General features: G+C 71.2%; 3 protein-coding genes across 4 annotated transcripts; all 3 read left to right on the plus strand.

Annotated features, from left to right (window-relative positions):
- The first annotated feature begins 634 nt into the window (after positions 1–634).
- Positions 635–14,235, plus strand: CPXM1 (carboxypeptidase X, M14 family member 1). Its single transcript, XM_067298425.1, has 14 exons — positions 635–1,201; positions 2,709–2,816; positions 3,787–3,896; positions 5,050–5,189; positions 5,274–5,358; positions 6,876–7,026; positions 8,064–8,152; positions 8,804–8,927; positions 9,004–9,200; positions 9,284–9,463; positions 10,283–10,580; positions 10,663–10,802; positions 13,617–13,719; positions 13,808–14,235. Exons 1-14 carry the CDS (start codon positions 664–666, stop codon positions 14,071–14,073), a joined length of 2,529 nt encoding a protein of 842 aa, XP_067154526.1. The 5' UTR covers positions 635–663; the 3' UTR covers positions 14,074–14,235.
- A 790-nt stretch (positions 14,236–15,025) lies between these two features.
- Positions 15,026–17,547, plus strand: LOC136992214 (probable N-acetyltransferase camello). Its single transcript, XM_067297244.1, has 2 exons — positions 15,026–15,254; positions 16,413–17,547. Exon 2 carries the CDS (start codon positions 16,425–16,427, stop codon positions 17,091–17,093), a length of 669 nt encoding a protein of 222 aa, XP_067153345.1. The 5' UTR covers positions 15,026–15,254; positions 16,413–16,424; the 3' UTR covers positions 17,094–17,547.
- Positions 17,548–17,601: 54 nt separating this feature from the next.
- LOC106485319 (N-acetyltransferase 8-like) lies at positions 17,602–19,517 on the plus strand. 2 transcript variants are annotated; one of them, XM_067297241.1, is made up of 2 exons: positions 17,602–17,859; positions 18,787–19,517. In XM_067297241.1, the coding sequence occupies exon 2, from the start codon at positions 18,800–18,802 to the stop codon at positions 19,469–19,471; it is 672 nt and encodes a 223-aa protein (XP_067153342.1). In that variant the 5' UTR covers positions 17,602–17,859; positions 18,787–18,799; the 3' UTR covers positions 19,472–19,517. The 2 variants fall into 2 exon arrangements, with proteins under 2 accessions (XP_067153342.1, XP_067153343.1); XM_067297242.1 differs by lacking the exon at positions 17,602–17,859 and adding an exon at positions 17,891–18,225.
- Positions 19,518–19,891: the final 374 nt, after the last annotated feature.

Below are 19,891 nucleotides of genomic sequence, written 5' to 3' on the forward strand. Positions count from 1 at the left end.
AGCGGTGCTGCGGGAACGTCCCCGCGCTCCCCGCTGCGGCCCCGCGCACCGGCCCCGTCCCACGCGACCCCTCGGCGCCCGGCCTCGGTGCAGCGTCCCAGCACCGCGGCCCCGTCGTGCTGCCACATGGGAAGGGACCACATGCATCCGCCGGGACCAGGATCGGGGCCAGCGAGCTGCCGCGAGCCAGCCGGCCCCACAGTGCATCCTGTCCGGAGCCCAATCCCGGCACCGAGCACCGTGTATGTCCCCGAGGAGCAGACAGGGACACCCGGGCTGGCTGCCAGGCTGGTGCCAGGGGACAGGGGACGCTCCAGCCACCAGGCTGTCCGGGTGCAAACGTTTGCCAGCGCCGTCCAGGGAGCCCGGGCAGCGCTGGGGGTGGGGTGGGGTGGGGGGGTCGCGACGCCCCCAGCAGCCCGGGGAAACTGAGGCACGGCCGCGGCCCCCGCGTCGCGTCGCGTCGCTGCGCCGGGCCGGTGCTCGGCGCTGCAGGGCCGGGGGCGGGGGCCGGGGGAAGGCGGCGAGCGGGAAGGGGCGGCGAGAGCGGCGGGGGAGGGCCGCGGCGGCGGGGCGCGGGCAGGGGCGGCGGCAGCGCGGCGGCGGCGGCAGCGGCGGCAGCGGACGGCTCGGCTCGGCTCTGCTCGGCGCCGCGGCCCCGCCATGCTGCGGCTGCCCCTGGCCCTGCTCCTCCTGGCCGCGGCCGCCCCGGCCCGGGGGGGCGGCCCCGACGGCGCCCCGCGCCCCGCGCCGCCGCGCCGCTCCCAGCCCCCCCCGGCGGCGGGGCTCCCCGGGGGGGCCGCGGCGGGCACCGCGCAGAGCACGGGGGCGGGCACCCCGCCGGCCTCCACCGGCGCCCCCCGGGCCACGACGGCGAGCACCCCCCGGGGCACGGCGGGCCCCCCCCGGGCCACGACGGCGGGTCCCCCCCGGGCCACGACGGCGAGCACCCCCCGGGGCACGGCCGGCCCCCCCCGGGGCACGGCCAGCACCCCCCGGGCCACGACGGCGGGTCCCCCCCGGGGCACGACGGCGAGCACCCCCCGGGCCACGACGGCCAGCACCCCCCGGGGCACGGCGGGCCCCCCCCGGGGCACAGCGGGCACCCCGGCAGCGGGGCGCCCCAGCACCGCGGCGCCCACAGCCGCCGGCCCCGAGGGGGCGGCCCGGCGGCGGCAGGGGGGGGACCCGGGTACGAAAGGTAGGAGCCGCGGGGGGGGCCGGGATGGGGCTGCCGGGGGGGGGGTGTGTGTGCACGGGGGTGAGTGTGTGTGCACAAGTGTGTGTGCATGCACGGGGGGGTGAGTGTGTGCGTGTGCACACGTGTGCAAGTGTGTGTTTGCAAGACTTTGTGTGCACATTAGTGTGTGAGCACAAGGGGTGAGTGTGGGTGTGCACAATGTGTGTGCAAGTGTGTGTGTGTGTGTGTGTGCATGCACAGGGAGTGTGGTTGTGTATGCGCGTGTGTGTGTTTGCTTGCAAGACTCTGTGTGTGTGTGTGTGTGTGTGTGTGAGCACCCAGGGCACGTGTGTGTATGCACTAGTGTGTTTGCAAGACCCGGGGTGCGTGTGCGTGTGAGCACAAGGGGTGCGTGTGTGTGCACAGCTGCTGGGGGGGGTGAGTGGATGGGAGTGTGCTTGTGTGCACGAGTGTGTGAGTGTGCGTGAGTGCAGATGGAGGAGTGAGAGTGCTCGTCTGAGAGAGCCCGAGTTTGGGGCAGGTATGTGTGTGCGGTGTGTGCGTGTGTCTGTGTGTGCGCGTGTGGTTTATATGTGCGTCTGTGTGTGTTGGTGTGTCTGCGTGTGTCCTTTTTGTGAGCCTGTGGTGTGTGCGTCCGCATGTCTGTGGTTTGCATGAGTGTCTGTGTGTCTGCATTGTCTGTGTGATTCATACCCCTGTGCTGGCGGGGGTGTGTGTGTGTGTGTGTGTGCAGATTTCTGTGTGTGTGTGTGTGTGTGTGTGTGTGTGCATGCACACGCGTGTGCTTGGCATGTGCATGCAGCTCCCGCAGCACACTCCCCCGCAGCCGCCGTGCCCTGGCTGTGCCGGGCCGGATTGCCGGGTACCGCCAGGTTGCGGAGCCGGGGTGCTCGCGTGCACGCACCCGGGCTCTGCTATCGCCCAGCGTGTGGGCACCCCGGGGTGTCCCCACGCACGAGGGCAGCATGGGGTGCTGGGGGCCGCCCCCCCCCCGGCACGGTGCTACAGGGGCAGCTGCGAGTGCAGGCGCAGTTTGGGCAGTGGTTTGGGCAGCGCCCCAAGCCCCTGGTCTTGCAGGGTGAGCGCTTGCCTTGCACAGCACCCATCTGCACCGCACACACCTGCGCTGCACCCACAGCACCCGCATGCACTGCACCTGCACACACTGCACCCGCACACACTGCGCCCACATGCACTGCGCACAGAGAGCAACTGCACATGCAACACCTGCGCACAGAGCATGCACACACATTGCACACACACACATAGCCCCCACGTGCATTGCACCCGCACACACTGCACCCACCTGCACTGCACGCACGTGCCCAGCACCCGCACGCGTTGCACCCGCGCAGCACGGGGGAGAGGAGCCGGGGTGCGGAGCCGGGCGGGAGCACACAGGACCGAGCCGATGCAGCCAGCTCCCTCGGGGGGGACAGGGACCCCAGCCCCGCGCTGCTGCCGCGGGACCCCGCTGCCCACCGGCGTCCGCTTTGCCTCCCTCCAGCCCCGGTGCCCAGGAAAAAGATCGTGCGGGTTAAAGTGATAAAGAAAAAAGTCTTGAAGAAGAAGCCCAAGGCAGCGGCCAAGGAAGCGGCTGCCCAGCCGGAGCCGGGTAGGTGCCAGCAGCGTGTGGGGGGGGGGGAGGCGGCGCGGAGGGGCCCCGTGGAGCTGCCCCCGTCCCAGCACGGACTCGCACACGCGCATGCAACACCAGCCCCCAGCCCCGCGCAGCCGGCAGTGTCACCGCGCACCCGTGCTGGGCCCCACGCTGCACCGGGCGAGCGGCGGAGGCACGGTGCACGTTGCCTCCTCGGCACTGGCTCGCGGGCGCGTGGGGAACCGATCGCGCCCTTCCCGGCGCTCGGGAGGACGCGGCCCCCCACCCTGGGCAGGCACGTGCCGTCACGCGCCGCCGGCACACGCGCCCCAGATGCACGCGGCACCCTGCGCACGCGCCCTGCACGCATGCATGCATGCATGCGGCAGCACCCCCGTGCACGCTGCTGCCTGCACTCGTGTGCACACGCATCCTGTTCACCCGTGTGCACACGCACCACCATGGCCCCCTGGGATGGGGCCGCTTCCCTGGGCAGCGGATGCACCAGCCCCTGGGTGGATGCGCTGGGTCCGGGGGCAGCAGGGACCAGGAGCCCCCAAAGCCCCCCGAGGAGCGGGGCTGGCTGGGGCACCCAGGGCTCGTGGCCCCCGTCCTCCGCCTGCTCCCCATGCTCCCTGTCCGGGCGCTGCACCGGAGCGAGCGGGACGGGACGGGGAGCGCTGGCCCTCGCCGCGCGGGACCGGGAGCGGGAGCGGCCCCGCAGGGCCCTGCGGCCAGCACGGTGCTTGCGGCCGCAGGGCTGCCGTTCCTGGGCGGCCGCATTCCTGCGCCAGGGAGGAGGCTCCGCATCTCACCACGTGTTTCGGGTCTGGCCCCGCCGGGGCGCGCGGAGACGGGGCTGCTTCGCCCGGCCACCTTGGCACAGCACGGCACCCCGGGGGCTCCGCTGCTTCCGTGGGCATCCTGCTCCAGCGGGGGCCCCTGCGCGGGGGCGGCTGAGCCTGGCCCTCTGCTCTGTCGCCAGCGTGTCCCCCGCTGGGGCTGGAGTCCCTGCGCGTGCTGGATTCCCAGCTCCGCTCCTCCAGCGACAAGCGCTACGGCCTGGGCGCCCACCGCGGGCGGCTCAACATCCAGGTAGGGCGGGCAGCGCCCGTGTGGGGTGCGCGGGGCGCACAGGGGCTGTGCGTGGGGTGCACGGCGGCTTGCGCAGGGCACGTGGGGTGTATGGAGTGTACATGGGCCATGCACGGAGTACACGGGGCATGCACGGGCTATGCATGGGATGCATAGGGTGCACGGGGGCTGTGCACGGGGTGCATATGGGCCATGCACAGGGTGCGCGGGGCCCATGGGGCATACGTGAGCTGTGCACGGGGCACATGGGGTGCACATGGGCCATGCACGGGATGTGTGGGCCGTGCACAGGCTGTGCACAAGGTGCACAGGGTGCATGGGGCATGTGGGGTGCACTTGGGCTGTGCATGGGGTGCACATGGGCCGTGCACAGGCTGCGCACAAGGTGCACAGGGTGCATGGGGCATGTGGGGTGCACATGGGCCATGCACGGGGTGCATATGGGCCGTGCACAGGCTGCGCACAAGGTGCACAGGGTGCATGGGGCATGTGGGGTGCACATGGGCCGTGCACAGGGTGCATATGGGCCGTGCACAGGCTGCGCACAAGGTGCACAGGGTGCGCGGGGTGTGCGGGGTGCACATGGGCCGTGCATGGGGTGCACATGGGCCATGCATAGGCTGTGCACAAGGTGCACAGGGTGCATGGGGCATGTGGGGTGCACATGGGCCGTGTACGGGGTGCATATGGGCCGTGCACAGGCTGTGCACAAGGTGCACAGGGTGCATGGGGCATGTGGGGTGCACATGGGCCGTGCACGGGATGCATATGGGCCGTGCACAGGCTGCGCACAAGGTGCACAGGGTGTGCGGGGTGTGCGGGGTGCACATGGGCCGTGCATGGGGTGCACATGGGCCGTGCATAGGCTGTGCACAAGGTGCACAGGGTGCACGGGGCGTGTGGGGTGCACATAGGCCATGCATGGGGTGCACAGGGGCAGCCAGGGCTCTGCTCCCCGCCAGCCCCCACTGCGGCACGTCCCCTCGCCCCTGGCGCCGGGCAGGACAAGCCACGCTGCATTTTCACCTGCATTTGCACGGCAGCGGGGGGAACCCTGCCGCGGCCCCAAAAAGGGTCCCGTTAAACCCCCGTGGGGTCCCGTCCCCATCCCCGCGGGGTCCCCACGCCGCCGGCTGACCCCCTCCGTCCGCAGTCGGGGCTCTACGACGGGGACTTCTACGACGGCGGCTGGTGCGCAGGGCACGAGGACAAGGAGCAGTGGCTGGAGATCGACGCCCGGCGGCTCACCAACTTCACCGGCGTCATCACGCAGGGCCTCAACTCCATCTGGACGTAAGGGCGGGCGGCGCGGCGCGGCACCCGCGGGATGCACCCACGCCGGCGCCCCCCGACCCGCCGCCCCTGTGCCCCTCGCAGGTACGACTGGGTGACGTCCTACAAGGTGCAGGTCAGCAACGACAGCCGCGCCTGGCAGCCGTGCCGCAACGGGAGCCGGGAGGCGGTAGGTGCCGGCACGCGGGAGCTCCCGGCCCCGGCGCTGTTGCCTTTGGCCGCCTCTCGCGGACAGCGTCCTCCCACTCCCCCCGCAGCCCCGGCGCCGGCACAAAGGCGCCTTGTGCTTGCCGCTGGCCCGGCCCCCTGCGCGTGGGGGGCGCAGAGCGGGTGCACGGGGTGCACGGGGCTCAGCGAGTGCATGCGCGTGTGCACAGGGTGTGCACATGGGTGTGCATGGGGCTCAGTGCATGCGTGAGTGCGTGTGCACAGGGCGTGCACACGGATGTGCATGGGGCTCAGCAAGTGTGTGTGCGTGTGCACAGGGCGTGCACACAGGTGTGCACGGGGCTCAGTGCATGTGTGTGTGGGTGCACAGGGCATGCACATGGGTGTGCACGGGGCTCAGTGCATGTGTATGCATGTACACAGGGCATGCACACGGGGGTGCACGGGGCTCAGCAAGTGTGTGTGCATGTGCACAGGGCGTGCACATGGGTGTGCACGGGGCTCAGTGCATGCGTGTGTGCGTGTGCACCCTGCACACACACGTGTGAGCACAGGGGAGCGCAGGGCATGCACCCAGGTGTGCACAGGGCTCAGCGCGCACGTGCGTGCGTGTGAATACATGTTCTCTGGCATGTGCGTGCGTAAGCTCACGTGGGGGGGGGGCCGGCACGGAGGCGTGTGCATGGGCGAGGGTGCTGCTCTGGGGGCCGGCGCGGGGCTCAGCTCCCGGTGCCGGGACGCAGGGCGATGCAGCCTGGTGCCGCGTCCCCCCCGCTGGAGCCGGCTCCGGCACCACGCGGCTGCTTCTCACTGGGGGCTGGAGGGGAGCCGGGGGAGGCCGGGGCGAGGAGAGTGGGGGGCGGCCAGCGTGCAGGGGGGAACGGGGGGGCGTGCAGGCAGGGACGGGCTGCGGGGCACCCCCCGGCTGACGGGCTGCAGCCCCTCGTGCAACGGGCTGCAGAGTTGCAGCTGAGCCCCGACGCAGCTCGGCTTGGCTGCCTGTGCCTAGGGGCGGGCAGGATGCGGTCAGGGTGCAGGCAGGGTGCGGGCAGGGTGCGGGCAGGGGTGGGCAGCATGCGGGCAGGGGTGAGCAAGGGCAGGCAGGGTGCAGGCAGGGTGCGGGCAGGGGTGGGCAGCATGCGGGCAGGGGTGAGCAAGGGCAGGCAGGGTGCAGGCAGGGTGCGGGCAGGGGTGGGCAGCATGTGGGCAGGGGTGAGCAGCATGTGGGCAGGGTGCAGGCAGGGTACAGGCAGGGTGCAGGCAGGGTGCAGGCAGGGTGCAGGCGGGGGGGGCAGTGTGCGGGCAGGGTACAGGCAGGGTGCAGGCAGGGTGCAGGCGGGGGGGCAGTGTGCGGGCAGGGTACAGGCAGGGTACAGGCAGGGTGCAGGCAGGGTGCAGGCAGGGTGCAGGTGGGGGGGGCAGTGTGCGGGCAGGGTGCGGGCAGGGGTGAGCAGGGGCAGGCAGGGTGCAGGCAGGGGCGGGCAGCGCCGCGGCCCCCGGCAGCCCCTCTCCCCCCAGGTGTTCCCGGGCAACAAGGACCCCGAGACGCCGGTGCTCAACCTGCTGCCGGCCCCGGTGGTGGCGCGCTACATCCGCATCAACCCCCAGACCTGGTTCCCCAACGGCACCATCTGCCTCCGCGCCGAGATCCTGGGCTGCCCGGTGCCCGGTGGGTGCCCCTGGCGCGGCCCTGCGTTCCCACGTCCCCGCCGTTCCCGCGTCCCGGCCATTCTGCGTCCTTGCGTTCCCGCATCCCCACCGTTCCCACGTCCCAGCTGTTCCCACATCCCAGCCACTCCCGCATCCCTGCGTTCCCACGTCCCCGCCGTTCCCGCGTCCCGGCCATTCTGCGTCCTTGCGTTCCCGCATCCCCACCGTTCCCACGTCCCAGCTGTTCCCACATCCCAGCCACTCCCGCATCCCTGCGTTCCCGCGTTCCCACGTTCCCACGTCCCTGCCCTTCCTGCATCCTCATTATTCCCACATCCCCGTCATTCCCACATCCCTGCCATTCCCATGTTCCTGCTATTCCCATGTCCCTGCCATTCCCACATCCCTGCGTTCTTGCATCCCTGCATTCCCATGTCCCTGCCCTTCCCATGTCCCTGCCCTTCCCGCGTCCCAGCCATTCCTGCATCCCTGCCGTTCCCACGTCCCAGCTGTTCCCACATCCTGGCTGCTCCCGTGTCCCCACTGTTCCCACATCCTGGCCGTTCCTGTGCCCTGGCTATTCCTGCATCCCTGCCATTCCCACATCCTGGCTGTTCCCACACCCTGGCCGTTCCCACACCCCTGCATTCCCATGTCCCAGCTGTTCCCACGTCCCTGCTGTTCCCACATCCCTGCGTTCCCGTGTCCCTGCATTCCCATGTCCCAGCTGTTCCCACGTCCCTGCTGTTCCCACATCCCTGCGTTCCCGTGTCCCTGCATTCCCGTGTCCCTGACGTTCCCGTGTCCCTGTGTTCCCGTGTCCCAGCCATTCCCACATCCCAGCTGTTCCTGCATCCCTGCTGTTCCCATGTCCCTGCGTTCCTGTGTCCCTGCTGCTCCTGGGTCCCTGTGTTCCCCTGTCCCGGCCATTCCTGTGTCCAAGCTGTTCCCACGTCCCTGCTGTTCCCGCGTCCCTGCGTTCCCGCGTCCCGGCGTTGGCCCTGACTTCCCCCCATCCCCGCTCCCGCTCCCGCCCCGGCCCTCGGCTCCCTGCAGATCCCAACAACATCTACTACTGGCCCAGCGACCCCATCCCCACGGACGAGCTGGATTTCCGGCACCACAACTACGACGAGATGAGGAAGGTTCGTTCCCTTCTCGCCCCGGCCGTGGGGCAGGGGGTCCCGCACCCCTGGGACCATCCCGGCCGTGGGGCAGGGGGTCCCGCACCCCTGGGACCATCCCGGCCGTGGGGCAGGGGGTCCCGCACCCCTGGGACCATCCCGGCCGTGGGGCAGGGGGTCCCGCACCCCCGGGACCATCCCGGCCGTGGGGCAGGGGGTCCCGCACCCCCGGGACCATCCCGGCCGTGGGGCAGGGGGTCCCGCACCCCCGGGACCATCCCGGCCGTGGGGCAGGAGGTCCCGCACCCCTGGGACCATCCCGGCCGTGGGGCAGGGGGTCCCACACCCCCAGGACCATCCCGGCCGTGGGGCAGGGGGTCCCACACCCCCGGGACCATCCCGGCCGTGGGGCAGGGGATCCCGCACCCCCGGGACCATCCCGGCCGTGGGGCAGGGGGTCCCGCACCCCCGGGACCATCCCGGCCGTGGGGCAGGGGGTCCCGCACCCCCGGGACCTCCGGGCACCGCAGCGGTGATCCTGGTGGCACCACCACGGTGATCCTGGTGGCCCCCGCGGGGTGGCAGCCCCGGGGGGCAGGGGGTCCCCGCAGCCGTGGGGTGGCAGCCCGGGGTGTGGGGGGGGACGATGACGCGAGCGCGTCGCCCTGGCAGCTGATGCGGCGGGTGAGCCAGGAGTGCCCCGACATCACCCGCGTCTACAGCATCGGCCGGAGCTACCTGGGCCTCAAGATGTACGTCATGGAGATCTCCGACCACCCCGGGCGCCACGAAGTGGGTAGGTGCCCGCCGGGAGGAGGGATTTTATGGGGGGGGGGGGTGGCACGGCACCCACCCTCCGGCCGTGCCCGCAGGAGAGCCGGAGTTTCGCTACGTGGCCGGGATGCACGGCAACGAGGTGCTGGGTCGGGAGCTGCTCCTCAACCTCATGGAATACCTGTGCCGGGAATACCGGCGGGGCAACCCGCGCGTGGTGCGCCTGGTCACCGAGACCCGCATCCACCTGCTGCCCTCCATGAACCCCGACGGCTACGAGACCGCCTACAAGCTGGTACGGACGCGGGGCGCCCCATCCGGGACCCCCCCCCCCCCGCCTTGCTCCCGGTGCCACCTGCTCATCCCAGCCCCCCGCAGGGCTCGGAGCTGGCCGGATGGGCCATGGGGCGCTGGACCTACGAGGGCATCGACCTCAACCACAACTTCGCCGACCTCAACACGGCGCTGTGGGACGCTGAGGACAACGACCTGGTGCCCGACCGGTTCCCCAACCACTACATCCCCATCCCCGAGTACTACACCTTCGCCAACGCCACGGTGAGCCCGGTGGCACCACAGCGGTGAGCCTGGTGGTACACCACAGTGAGCCTGGTGGCACCACCATGATGAGCCTGGTGGCACCACCACAGTGAGCCTGGTGGCACTGCCGCGATGAGCCTGGTGGCACTGTCATGATGAGCCTGGTGGCACCACCATGGTGAGCTTGGTGGCACCACTGTGGTGAGCCTGGTGGCACTGCAGCGGTGAACCTGGTGTCACCACCACAGTGAGCCTGGTGGCACCACCATGATGAGCCTGGTGGCACTGCCACAGTGAGCCTGGTGGCACTGTCATGATGAGCCTGGTGGCACCACCACAGTGAGCCTGGTGGCACTGCCGCGATGAGCCTGGTGGCACTGTCATGATGAGCCTGGTGGCACCACCACAGTGAACCTGGTGGCACCACCATGATGAGCCTGGTGGCACCACCATGGTGAGCTTGGTGGCACCACTGTGGTGAGCCTGGTGGCACTGCAGCGGTGAACCTGGTGTCACCACCACAGTGAGCCTGGTGGCACCACCACGGTGAGCCTGGTAGAACCACTGTGATGAGCCTGGTGACACCACCGTGATGAGCCTGGTGGCACCACCATGGTGAGCCTGGTGGCACTGCCGTGGTGAGCCTAGTGGTACCACCATGATGAGCCTGGTGGCACTGCCACAATGAGCCTGGTGGCACCACCACGGTGAGCCCGGTGGCACCACCGCATGGGGACGCCCAGGGTTGTCCCGACCCCGCGGCCGCGGCGAGAGCCCCGGAGCCGGGTGCCCGTTCCCACGGCCGGCGCCGACGCGGTGCCCCCCCCCCCAACACAGGTGGCCCCCGAGACGCGCGCCGTGATCGACTGGATGCAGCGGTACCCCTTCGTGCTGAGCGCCAACCTGCACGGCGGCGAGCTGGTGGTCACCTACCCCTTCGACATGACGCGCACCTACTGGAAGGCGCAGGAGCTGACGCCCACCGCCGACGACGGCGTCTTCCGCTGGCTGGCCACCGTCTACGCCACCTCCAACCTGGCCATGGCCCGCGAGGAGCGGCGCCTCTGCCACTACGACGACTTCGCCCGCTCCGGCAACATCATCAACGGCGCCAACTGGCACACGGTGCCCGGCAGTGAGTGCACGCGGCGGTGACGGTGACGGCGGTGACGGTGGTGGCACCCGGCCCCTGACGCCCGTCCCCGCCGCCCGCGCAGGCATGAACGACTTCAGCTACCTGCACACCAACTGCTTCGAGATCACGGTGGAGCTGTCGTGCGACAAGTTCCCGCACGCCTCCGAGCTGCCCGGCGAGTGGGAGAACAACCGCGAGTCCCTGCTGCTCTACATGGAGCAGGTCGGGGGCACGGGATGGGGGACATGGGACTTGGGGTCCCGTGAACATGGGGCTCGGGGACATGGGGCGTGGGGACATGGGGCATGGCGATGGGGGACATGGGGCTGCGGGGATGGGGGACATGGGGCTCAGGGACACGGCGTGTGGGGACGCGGGGCGCGGGGATGGGGGACATGGGGCTCAGGGTCCCGTGAACATGGAGCTTGGGGACATGGGGCTTGGGGACACAGGGCGTGGGGATGGGGGACATGGGGCTCAGGGACACGGCGTGCGGGGACACGAGGCATGGGGATGGGGGACATGGGGCTCGGGGTCCCGTGAACATGGGGCTTGGGGACACGGGGCTCAGGGACGCAGGACTTGGGGACATGGGGATGTGGAGTTTGGGGACACAGGGCTCGGGGACATGGCACGTGGGGCTCAGGGATGTGGGGTCCAGGGATGTGGGACGTGGGGCTTAGGGATGTGGGGCTTGGGGATGTGGCACTCGGGGACATGTGACATGGGGCTCAGGAACACGGGGCTGAGGGATGTGGGGTCTGGGGACGTGTGCCTTGGGGACATGGGATGTGGGGCTCAGGGACACGGGACTTGGGGACGGAGGGCTCAGGGATGTGGGATGTGGGGCTGGGGGATGCAGGGTCTGGGGACACGGGGACACACAGCTCAGGGAGGCAGGGCTTGGGGACAGGGGGCTTGGGGATGTGGGGTTTGGGGACGGGGGCTCGGGGATGAGGGGTTTGGGGACAGGGGGCTCGGGGATGTGGGATTTGGGGACACGGGGCTCGGGGATGTGGAGTTTGGGGATGGGGGCTCGGGGATGAGGGGTTTGGGGACACGGGGCTCAGGGATGTGGGGTTTGGGGACAGGGGGCTCAGGGATGTGGGATTTGGGGACATGGGGCTCAGGGATGAGGGGTTTGGGGACACGGGGCTCAGGGATGTGGGGTTTGGGGACGGGGGCTCGGGGATGAGGGGTTTGGGGACACGGGGCTCGGGGATGTGGGGTTTGGGGACGGGGGCTCGAGGATGAGGGGTTTGGGGACACGGGGCTCAGGGATGTGGGGTTTGGGGACACGGGGCTCAGGGATGAGGGGTTTGGGGACGCAGGGCTCAGGGATGTGGGGTTTGGGGACACGGGGCTCAGGGATGAGGGGTTTGGGGACGCAGGGCGCAGGGATGTGGGGTTTGGGGACGCAGGGCGCAGGGATGTGGGGTTTGGGGACACGGGGCTCAGGGATGAGGGGTTTGGGGACACGGGGCTCAGGGATGTGGGATTTGGGGACGGGGGCTCGGGGATGAGGGGTTTGGGGACACGGGGCTCAGGGATGAGGGGTTTGGGGACGCAGGGTGCAGGGCTGGGCCGGCTCCCTCCGCTGCGCTGGGTCTCTGCCCGCCACGCGGGGCTGGGAGGGGGCCGGGGCGCAGCAGGGGAGGGGCAGAGCCGGGGGACCCAGGCGTCCGGGCCCCGCCGCTCCGGCCCCCAGTCCAGCCCCACTGCGGGGGGGTCAGCAGGTGCTGGGGCTGCACGTGCCGTGGGCGCCGTGCACGGTGTGCATGTGTGTGCGGGGGGGGGTGTGCATGGTCTGCATGTGCAGGGGATGTGCTGGGTGTGCACGGTGTGCGCGTGCAGGGGGTGTGCACCGTGCTCGGTGTGCACAGTGTGTGTGTGCAGGGTGTGTGCACTGTGTGCATAGTGTGCATGTGCAGGGTGCGTGTGCTGTGTGCACAGTGTGTGCATGCTGGGTGTGTGTGCTGGGTGTGCATCGTGCTCGGTATGCATGTGCTGGGGGTGTGTGCTGGGTGGGCACGGTGTGCACGTGCAGGTTGTGTGCACTGTGTGCACAGTGTGCATGTGCAGGGTGCATGTGCTGTGTGCACGGTGTGTGCACGCTGGGTGTGTATACTGCGGTCACAGTGTGCGTGTGCTGGGGGTGTGCACTGCGTGCACGGTGTGCATGTGCAGGGCGAGTGTGCAGGGTGCGTGTGCTGGGCGTGTGCACTGCGTGCATGGTGTGCGTGTGCAGGGTGAGTGTGCTGGTGGTGTGCACTGCGTGCATGGTGTGCATGTGCAGGGTGAGTGTGCAGGGTGCGTGTGCAGGGTGTGCGTGCACTGCGTGCACGGTGTGCGTGTGCAGGGTGAGTGTGCAGGGTGTGTGTGCAGGGTGCATGTGCACTGCATGCACGGTGTGCGTGTGCAGGGTGAGTGTGCAGGGTGCGTGTGCAGGGTGCGTGCACTGCATGCATGGCCTGCGCGCGATGGGGTGCCCGGTGTGCACCGTGTGTGGAAGGTGCGTGCGCTGTGCACTGTGTGCAGCCTGCAGCATCTCTGCCCCCCCCACGGTGTGTGCGTGTGCAAGGTGTGTGCATGCCAGGCAAAGCATGGGTGTGCAGGCGCTGGCGTGTGCGTGCCGTGCAGCCGTGCCACACTCTGAGCCCTGGTTTGGGCACAGACAGGGACTGCTGCTGCGTCCCAGCGCCCACGTGGCCTTCCCCGGTGCTGGGTCTGGTGGAGGGTGGCGCGCATGTGTGTGTGCGTGTGTGTGCATGCATATGTGCGTGCGTGTGTGCATGCATGTGTGCGCATGTGTGCGCATGCATGTGCATGTATGTGTGTGCAGGCATGTGCACACATGTGTGCATACATGTGCAAGCCAGGGTGGGCAGGCACGTGTGCATGTGTGTGCATGCATGTGGGTGTGTGTGCATGCGTGTGCATGTGTGTGCACGCGTGTGGCCACATGTGCACACACAGCAGCACCCCCCCTGCATGGCCCCAGCCTCACTGACGCCCGCGGCGGCTGGCGCTTCCCAGGTGCACCGCGGCATCAAGGGGGTGGTCCGCGACGCCGACACGGACCAGGGCATCGCCGACGCCATCATCTCGGTGGACGGCATCAACCACGACGTCCGCACGGGTAGGGCCCGGGGGACGGGATGGGACGGGACAGGACGGGGCCGAGCCGCGCACCACCAGCGCTGACCCCGCGCCGCCTCCTCCGCCAGCCTCTGACGGCGACTACTGGCGGCTGCTGAACCCGGGCGAGTACGAGGTGACGGCGCGGGCGGCGGGCTACGAGGAGGCGCGGCGGCCGTGCCGCGTGCCCTTCGAGAACGAGCCGGCGCCCTGCAGCTTCCGCCTGGCCAAGACGCCGCGGCAGCGCCGGCGCGAGCTGCTGGCCCGCGGCGCCCGCCCGCCCCCGGACCCGCCGCTGCGCCTGCGCCGCCGCCGCCTGCACCGCCTGCGCGCCCACCGCCGCCCGCCGCCCTGAGCCGCGGCGCCGCGGGGTGCGGGCCGGCTCCCGCGCCCACGGGGACGACGACGACGGCGGCGGCAGCGGTGGCGGCGGCGCCGTGGGGCGGGTTGGGGTTGGGCCCCCCCCCCCCACTCCATGTGCCTCCCAGTAAAGCGGCTGTGCTGCCCCCCGCCCCCACCCCGCGTCGCCTGCTGCCTCTGTCCGCCCTCCTGCCCCACGGCTGGGATGGGAGACGTGGGGGGGACACGGCCTGGATGGGGGGGGACGACACAGCCAGACCCTGCCCCACAGCTGGGATGGGGGCACGGGTGGACATGGCCGGGCCCTGCCCCATGGCCGGGATGGGAGACGTGGGGGGGACATGGCCTGGATGGGGGGGGACGACACAGCCAGACCCTGCCCCACAGCTGGGATGGGGACACGGGTGGACATGGCCGGGCCCTGCCCCATGGCCGGGATGGGAGACGTGGGGGGGACACGGCCGGCATGGGGGGACACGGCTGGGCCCTGCCCCACGGCCAGGACAGGGGGACACAGCCAGGCCCTGCCCCACAGCCAGGACTGGGGGACATGGCCGGGCCCTGCCCCATGGCCAGGATGGGGGGACATGGCTGGGCCCTGCCCCACGGCCAGGATGGGAGACATGGGGGGGACACGGCCGGCATGGGGGGACACGGCTGGGCCCTGCCCCACAGCCAGGACAGGGGGGACACGGCCAGGCCCTGTCCCACATCCAGGATGGGGGGACACAGCTGGGCCCCGCCCCACATCTGGCCTGGCCCAGGGTGAGCGGGACAGGGACGGATCCTGCCCCGCGCCCGGTCCAGTTTGGACTGCCCCGCCCCCGGACAAGCCCCGCCCCGAATTAAGCCCCGCCCACTGGCTATGCCCCGCCCCCTGTCCTGAAGGTCAACGCGCCCCTGCACGGGGATAACACGCCGCTGTTGCCCCGCCCCGCCCCTCCCCCCGGCGCGCCTTCCCCGTGGCCCCGCCCCCTTCCGCGTCGCTCCGTCCTCCCCGTGCTTCTTCCAGCCCCCTCCCGCCCTCCGCCGGGCGCCTATTGGCTGTTGCCGCGGGAGGGGCGGTCCCCCGGGAGGAGCGGCGGCCAATGGGCGGCGAGCCCTGCTGGCGTCAGGCGCCAGCAGTAGTGGCGGCGGCGGCGGCGGCGGCGGCGCGGGTGCCGGGCAGAGGGCGCGGTGAGCGGGGGGGAGGGGCGGGGCCACCGCGGGGGGGGGGTGAGGGGTGCGGGGGGGTCCCGAGGGGGGGGGGAACATGGGGGGCTGGGCAGGGCCCCGGGGGCCGTGGGGCAGCTGCGGGGCCCGCAGGGTGTGAGGGTCCCATGGGGGCAGGGGGCTCGGGGTGCCCACGGTCCCCGGGCTGCAGGTCTGTGGGGGGGTCGGTGAGGGGGGGCCCAAAGGTCAGGGGGGGTCGGTGGGGTGCGGGGCAGGCCCCTGGGGGGCTGGGGGTCCATGGGACATAAGGGGTCATCCCTAGGGGGTGAGGGGGGTCCATGGGGTAGGGCAGGTCCAGGGGGTGCAATGAGAGGTCCATGGGGCAGGGCAGGTCCATGGGATACAGGGAGCCATGGGGAGTTGGGGTGGGTCCATGGGGCAGGGCAGGTCCATGGGATACAGGGAGCCATGGGGAGTTGGGGTGGGTCCATGGGGCAGGGCAGGTCCATGGGATACAGGGGGGCCATGGGGAGTTGGGGTGGGTCCATGGGGGACAGGGCAGGTCCATGAGGTACAGGGGGGCCATGGGGAGTTGGGGTGGATCCATGGGGTGCAGGGGGGTCATGGGGTACAGGGGGGCCATGGGGATTTGGGGTGGGTCCATGGGGTACAGGGCAGGTCCATGGAGTACAGGGGGGTCATGGGGAGTGGGGATGGGTCCATGGGGTACAGGGCAGGTCCATGGGGTACAGGGGGGCCATGGGGATTTGGGGTGGGTCCATGGGGTGATGGCAGGTCTAGGGGATACAGGGGGGCCATGGGGAGTGGGGATGGGTCCATGGGGTGCAGGGCAGGTCCATGGGATACAGGGAGCCATGGGGAGTTGGGGCGGGTCCATGGGGTGCAGGGCAGGTCCATGGGGTACAGGGGGGCCATGGGGAGTGGGGATGGGTCCATGGGGTGCAGGGCAGGTCCGTGGGGTACAGGGGGGCCATGGGGAGTGGGGATGGGTCCATGGGGTGCAGGGCAGATCCATGGGGTACGGGGGGCCATGGGGAGTTGGGGTGGATCCATGGGGGACAGGGGGCCATGGGGAGTTGGGATGGGTCCGTGGGGTGCAGGGAGCCGGGATTCGGGCAGCGTGCGGGGGCCGCGCAGCCGCTGAGCCCTGCTCCCCCGTAGCCGGAGCGCACCATGGCGGATTACCGGATCCGGGCGTACCGCGACGAGGACTACGAGGCGGTGCGCGAGGTGTTCGCCGCCGGCATGAGCGAGTACGTGCCCTCCTTGTGCCTGCACGTGCTGAAGCAGCCGTGGGTGGTGCTGCTGCTGGCCTGCACCTTCTGCCTGCTGCTCGCCAGCTCCCGCTCCCTGCTGCTGCCCGTCCTCGCCCTCACGCTGCTCCTGGCCGTGGGCCGGCAGCTCCTGGGCTCCTGCTGGAGCGCCTACATCGAGCGCTGCCTCGCCGACGACCTGCGCGACATCCGCGCCACCTACATGCAGAGCGCCCGCTCCCGCTTCTGGGTGGCCGAGGCGGACGACCGCGTGGTGGGCACGGCGGCCGTGCTGCCGGCCCGCGCCGGCCGGCGGGAGCTGGCGCTGAAGCGCGTGTCGGTGCGGAAGGACTACCGGGGCCTGGGCATCGCCACGGCGCTGTGCCGCACCGCCGTCGCCTTCGCCCGCCAGCAGCAGGGCTGCGGCGCCCTGGTGCTCAACACGCTGATGGTGCAGCGCGAGGCCCGCGGCCTCTACGAGCGCCTGGGCTTCCGGCGCGACCGCCGCTACGTGCTGCCCACGCTCTACGGCCGCCTGGCCAACTGCACCGTCACCGAGTACCGCTACGAGCTGCCCGCGCCGCGCTGAGCCGCCCCGGCGCTGCCGCCGTGCAAAGGGGGACCCGCGGGGCGGCACGGCGGCCTCCTCGCCCCGGGGGGCGTGGGGCAGGCCCCCAGCCCCACGGCGCTGGCCCGCGGCCCCGGAGAGCCGAGCCGAGCCTGCTCCTGCCGCGGGGACGGGGGGGGTCGCGCCGGCCCGGTGCCTCGCTGCGGGGAGACGCCGGCGCCGTGTCTCAGGGAGGGCGTCTCGGGCGGGGGGTAGGGACCCTCGCGCCGGGGAGCCCTGGCGAACGCGGGGAGCCGTGCTCGCACCGGAGGCCTCGCGCTCCTCCTCGGGGACGCCCCGGACTCTTGGCTTCGGCCCCCCGGCGCCGTGCTCCGCTGCTCCGGGGCTGCCGCGGCCCCGCGCGGGGCGGCACGTCCCCCCGGCCCCTGCCCTCGTCCGCAGGTGCAGAAATAAACGCCCGTCCGTCCGCAGCGCTGGCCCGGCTCGTTCTTCCCGCGCTGGCGGGGGGGGGGAGCCGCGCGCGGAGCAGCCTGCGAGGGACCTGGCACGGGGCCGTGGAGCCGGCGGAGGGGACTAAAGCGAGTCCCAGCCCCCCTTGGGCCGGCGCCGCCGCCGCCGCAGCACCCGGAGGCGGCAGCAAACCCCGCGCAGCAGGCGCAGGGAGCCCGGAGCGGACGGAGCGACGCGGCAGCAGCGGCGGCGGCGGAGCACTTCCTTTGGCGCGCTTCCCGTGCCGACGTCGCAGGCCGTGCTGCGGGTGCCGAGGCCCAGGCCGCTCTGGGCGCAGGTAAGGGCCGCGGCGCCGGGAGCTGAAGGGCGTTGGCAGAGCGCTCGGCGCCAGCCCCTTTCCCGGCCCCGGCACAGCCAGAGGGGGCGGATGCTGCCAGCACAGCGCGGGGGCAGGAGGCCTGTGCAGCCGGGGCTCCCGGGTCCCTCATGGGGCAGCTCGGCCCGGTGCACCTGGGCTGCCTCCGTGCCCCTCACCCTGGCCTCCGGCTCCTTGCGCCGCGAAGGCTGCCAGCAGCGCAGGGGCAAAGGACGGGCTCCAAGGTCCAGGGTGGCCGCCAGCCTCTCCCTGGCCTTGGCTCCGCCGCATCCCGTGGCCACGGAGGCTCGTGCAGGGAGCTGGGACTGCCGCTGGCAGCAGGCACTGGTGAGTGCCGGGGCTCCTGGGACCCTACCGGGGGCTGCGGCGGGGTCGGGCACCCCCAGACCCTGCCCAGGACCCCACGGCACCTCCCGGGCTTCCCTCCGCCCCAGCGTGGTGCAGCCGTGAGAGGGGCATTTCGGCACCCTGCTCCCTCCCCCCCCCAGCACCACCGTTCCCAGCCCAAACCTGACTGCAGCGCATGCCGCAGCCCTGGGGAAAGGGGGTGAAACTGGGACGGAGCGGGTAAAATTGCAGTGCAGTGGGTAAAATTGTAATGCAGCAGGTAAAATTGCAAAGCAGTGGGTAAAATTGTAATGGACCAGGTAAAATTGCAGTGCAGTGAGTAACATTGCAATGGAGCGGGTGAAATTGCAGTGCAGTGGGTAAAATTGCAATGCATCAGGTAAAATGCAACGGAGTGGGCAAAACTGCAACGGAGCGGGGAGGTGGCTTAAGGAAAGCCAAGGGCGCGGGGCGAGGCGGTGCGGGGCGAGGGCGGAAGCGCGGTGAGCGGGATGCCGGGCGCCCGTCCCCGACGCCGCCTCGCCTCGCCCCGCGCCGCAGGTGCCGGCGGCCCATGGCGCAGTACCGCATCCGGCAGTACCGGGACGGCGACTACGAGGCGGTGCGGACCCTCTTTGCCCGCGGCATCCTGGAGCTCGCGCCGGCCGCCTACCGCCGCCTGCTGACGTGGGGGCGGGCGCAGCTGGGGCTGCTGGCGCTGGCGGCGGGGGTGCGGGCGGCGGCGGGCGGCTGGGCGCCGGCGCTGGCTGCCGCGGCGCTGGTCCTGCTGGCCGCCTGGCCCCTGGTGCGCTCGCTCACCACCTCCTACGTGCGGGACGCGCTGGGTGCCGACCTGCGGGACATCCGCGCCTCCTACCTGCAGGCGCCCGACTCCGGCTTCTGGGTGGCGGAGGCCGGCGGGGCGGTGGTGGGCATGGTGGCGGCGGTGCCGGCGGCGGAGCCGGCGGCGCTGGAGCTGAAGCGCATGTCGGTGCGGCGGGACCAGCGGGGCCGCGGCATCGCCCGGGCGCTGGCGCGCGAGGTGCTGCGCTTCGCCCAGGCACGGGGCTACGGCGCCGTGGTGCTCTACACCTCGGTGGTGCAGACGGCGGCGCAGCGGCTCTACGAGGGCCAGGGCTTCCGCAGGGTGGGAGCCTTCAGCCCCTCACTGCTCGCCAGCCTCCTGCACTTCCAGGTGCTGCACTACCGCTGCGAGCTGCCCGCCGCCCCGCCGCCAGCCCCCTGACGCGCAAACGGCGCTTTTGGTGCAAAATAAACACAGCCTCGTGGGACGGCAGCGTGTGCCTGCACTCCTTGGTGCGCCTGCACGGGCGTGTGCAGTCTGGGTTTGGGTGTGCGTGCGTGTGGGCGACTGCTGTGCATGTGCGTGCATGCAACTCTGCGTTTGTGTGTGTGCATGTGTGTGTGTGCCTGGGCCTGCTGCTGTGTGTATGCACGCGTGTGTGCAAGTCCGCACGTGCATGTGTGTGATTGTGTGTCTGGGCCTGTCACTGTGTGTGTGTGCGCACGTGTGTGCAAGTCCGTGTGTATGCATGTGTGTGATTGTGTGTGTGCATGTTGCTGTGCATGTGCATGCACATGTGTGTGCAAGGCTGTGTGCGTGTGCCTGCATACATGGGCATGTTGCTGTGCGTGTGCACACATG

Source organism: Apteryx mantelli, chromosome 5 (genome assembly GCF_036417845.1).
Source record: "Apteryx mantelli isolate bAptMan1 chromosome 5, bAptMan1.hap1, whole genome shotgun sequence".
NCBI lineage: Eukaryota > Metazoa > Chordata > Aves > Apterygiformes > Apterygidae > Apteryx > Apteryx mantelli.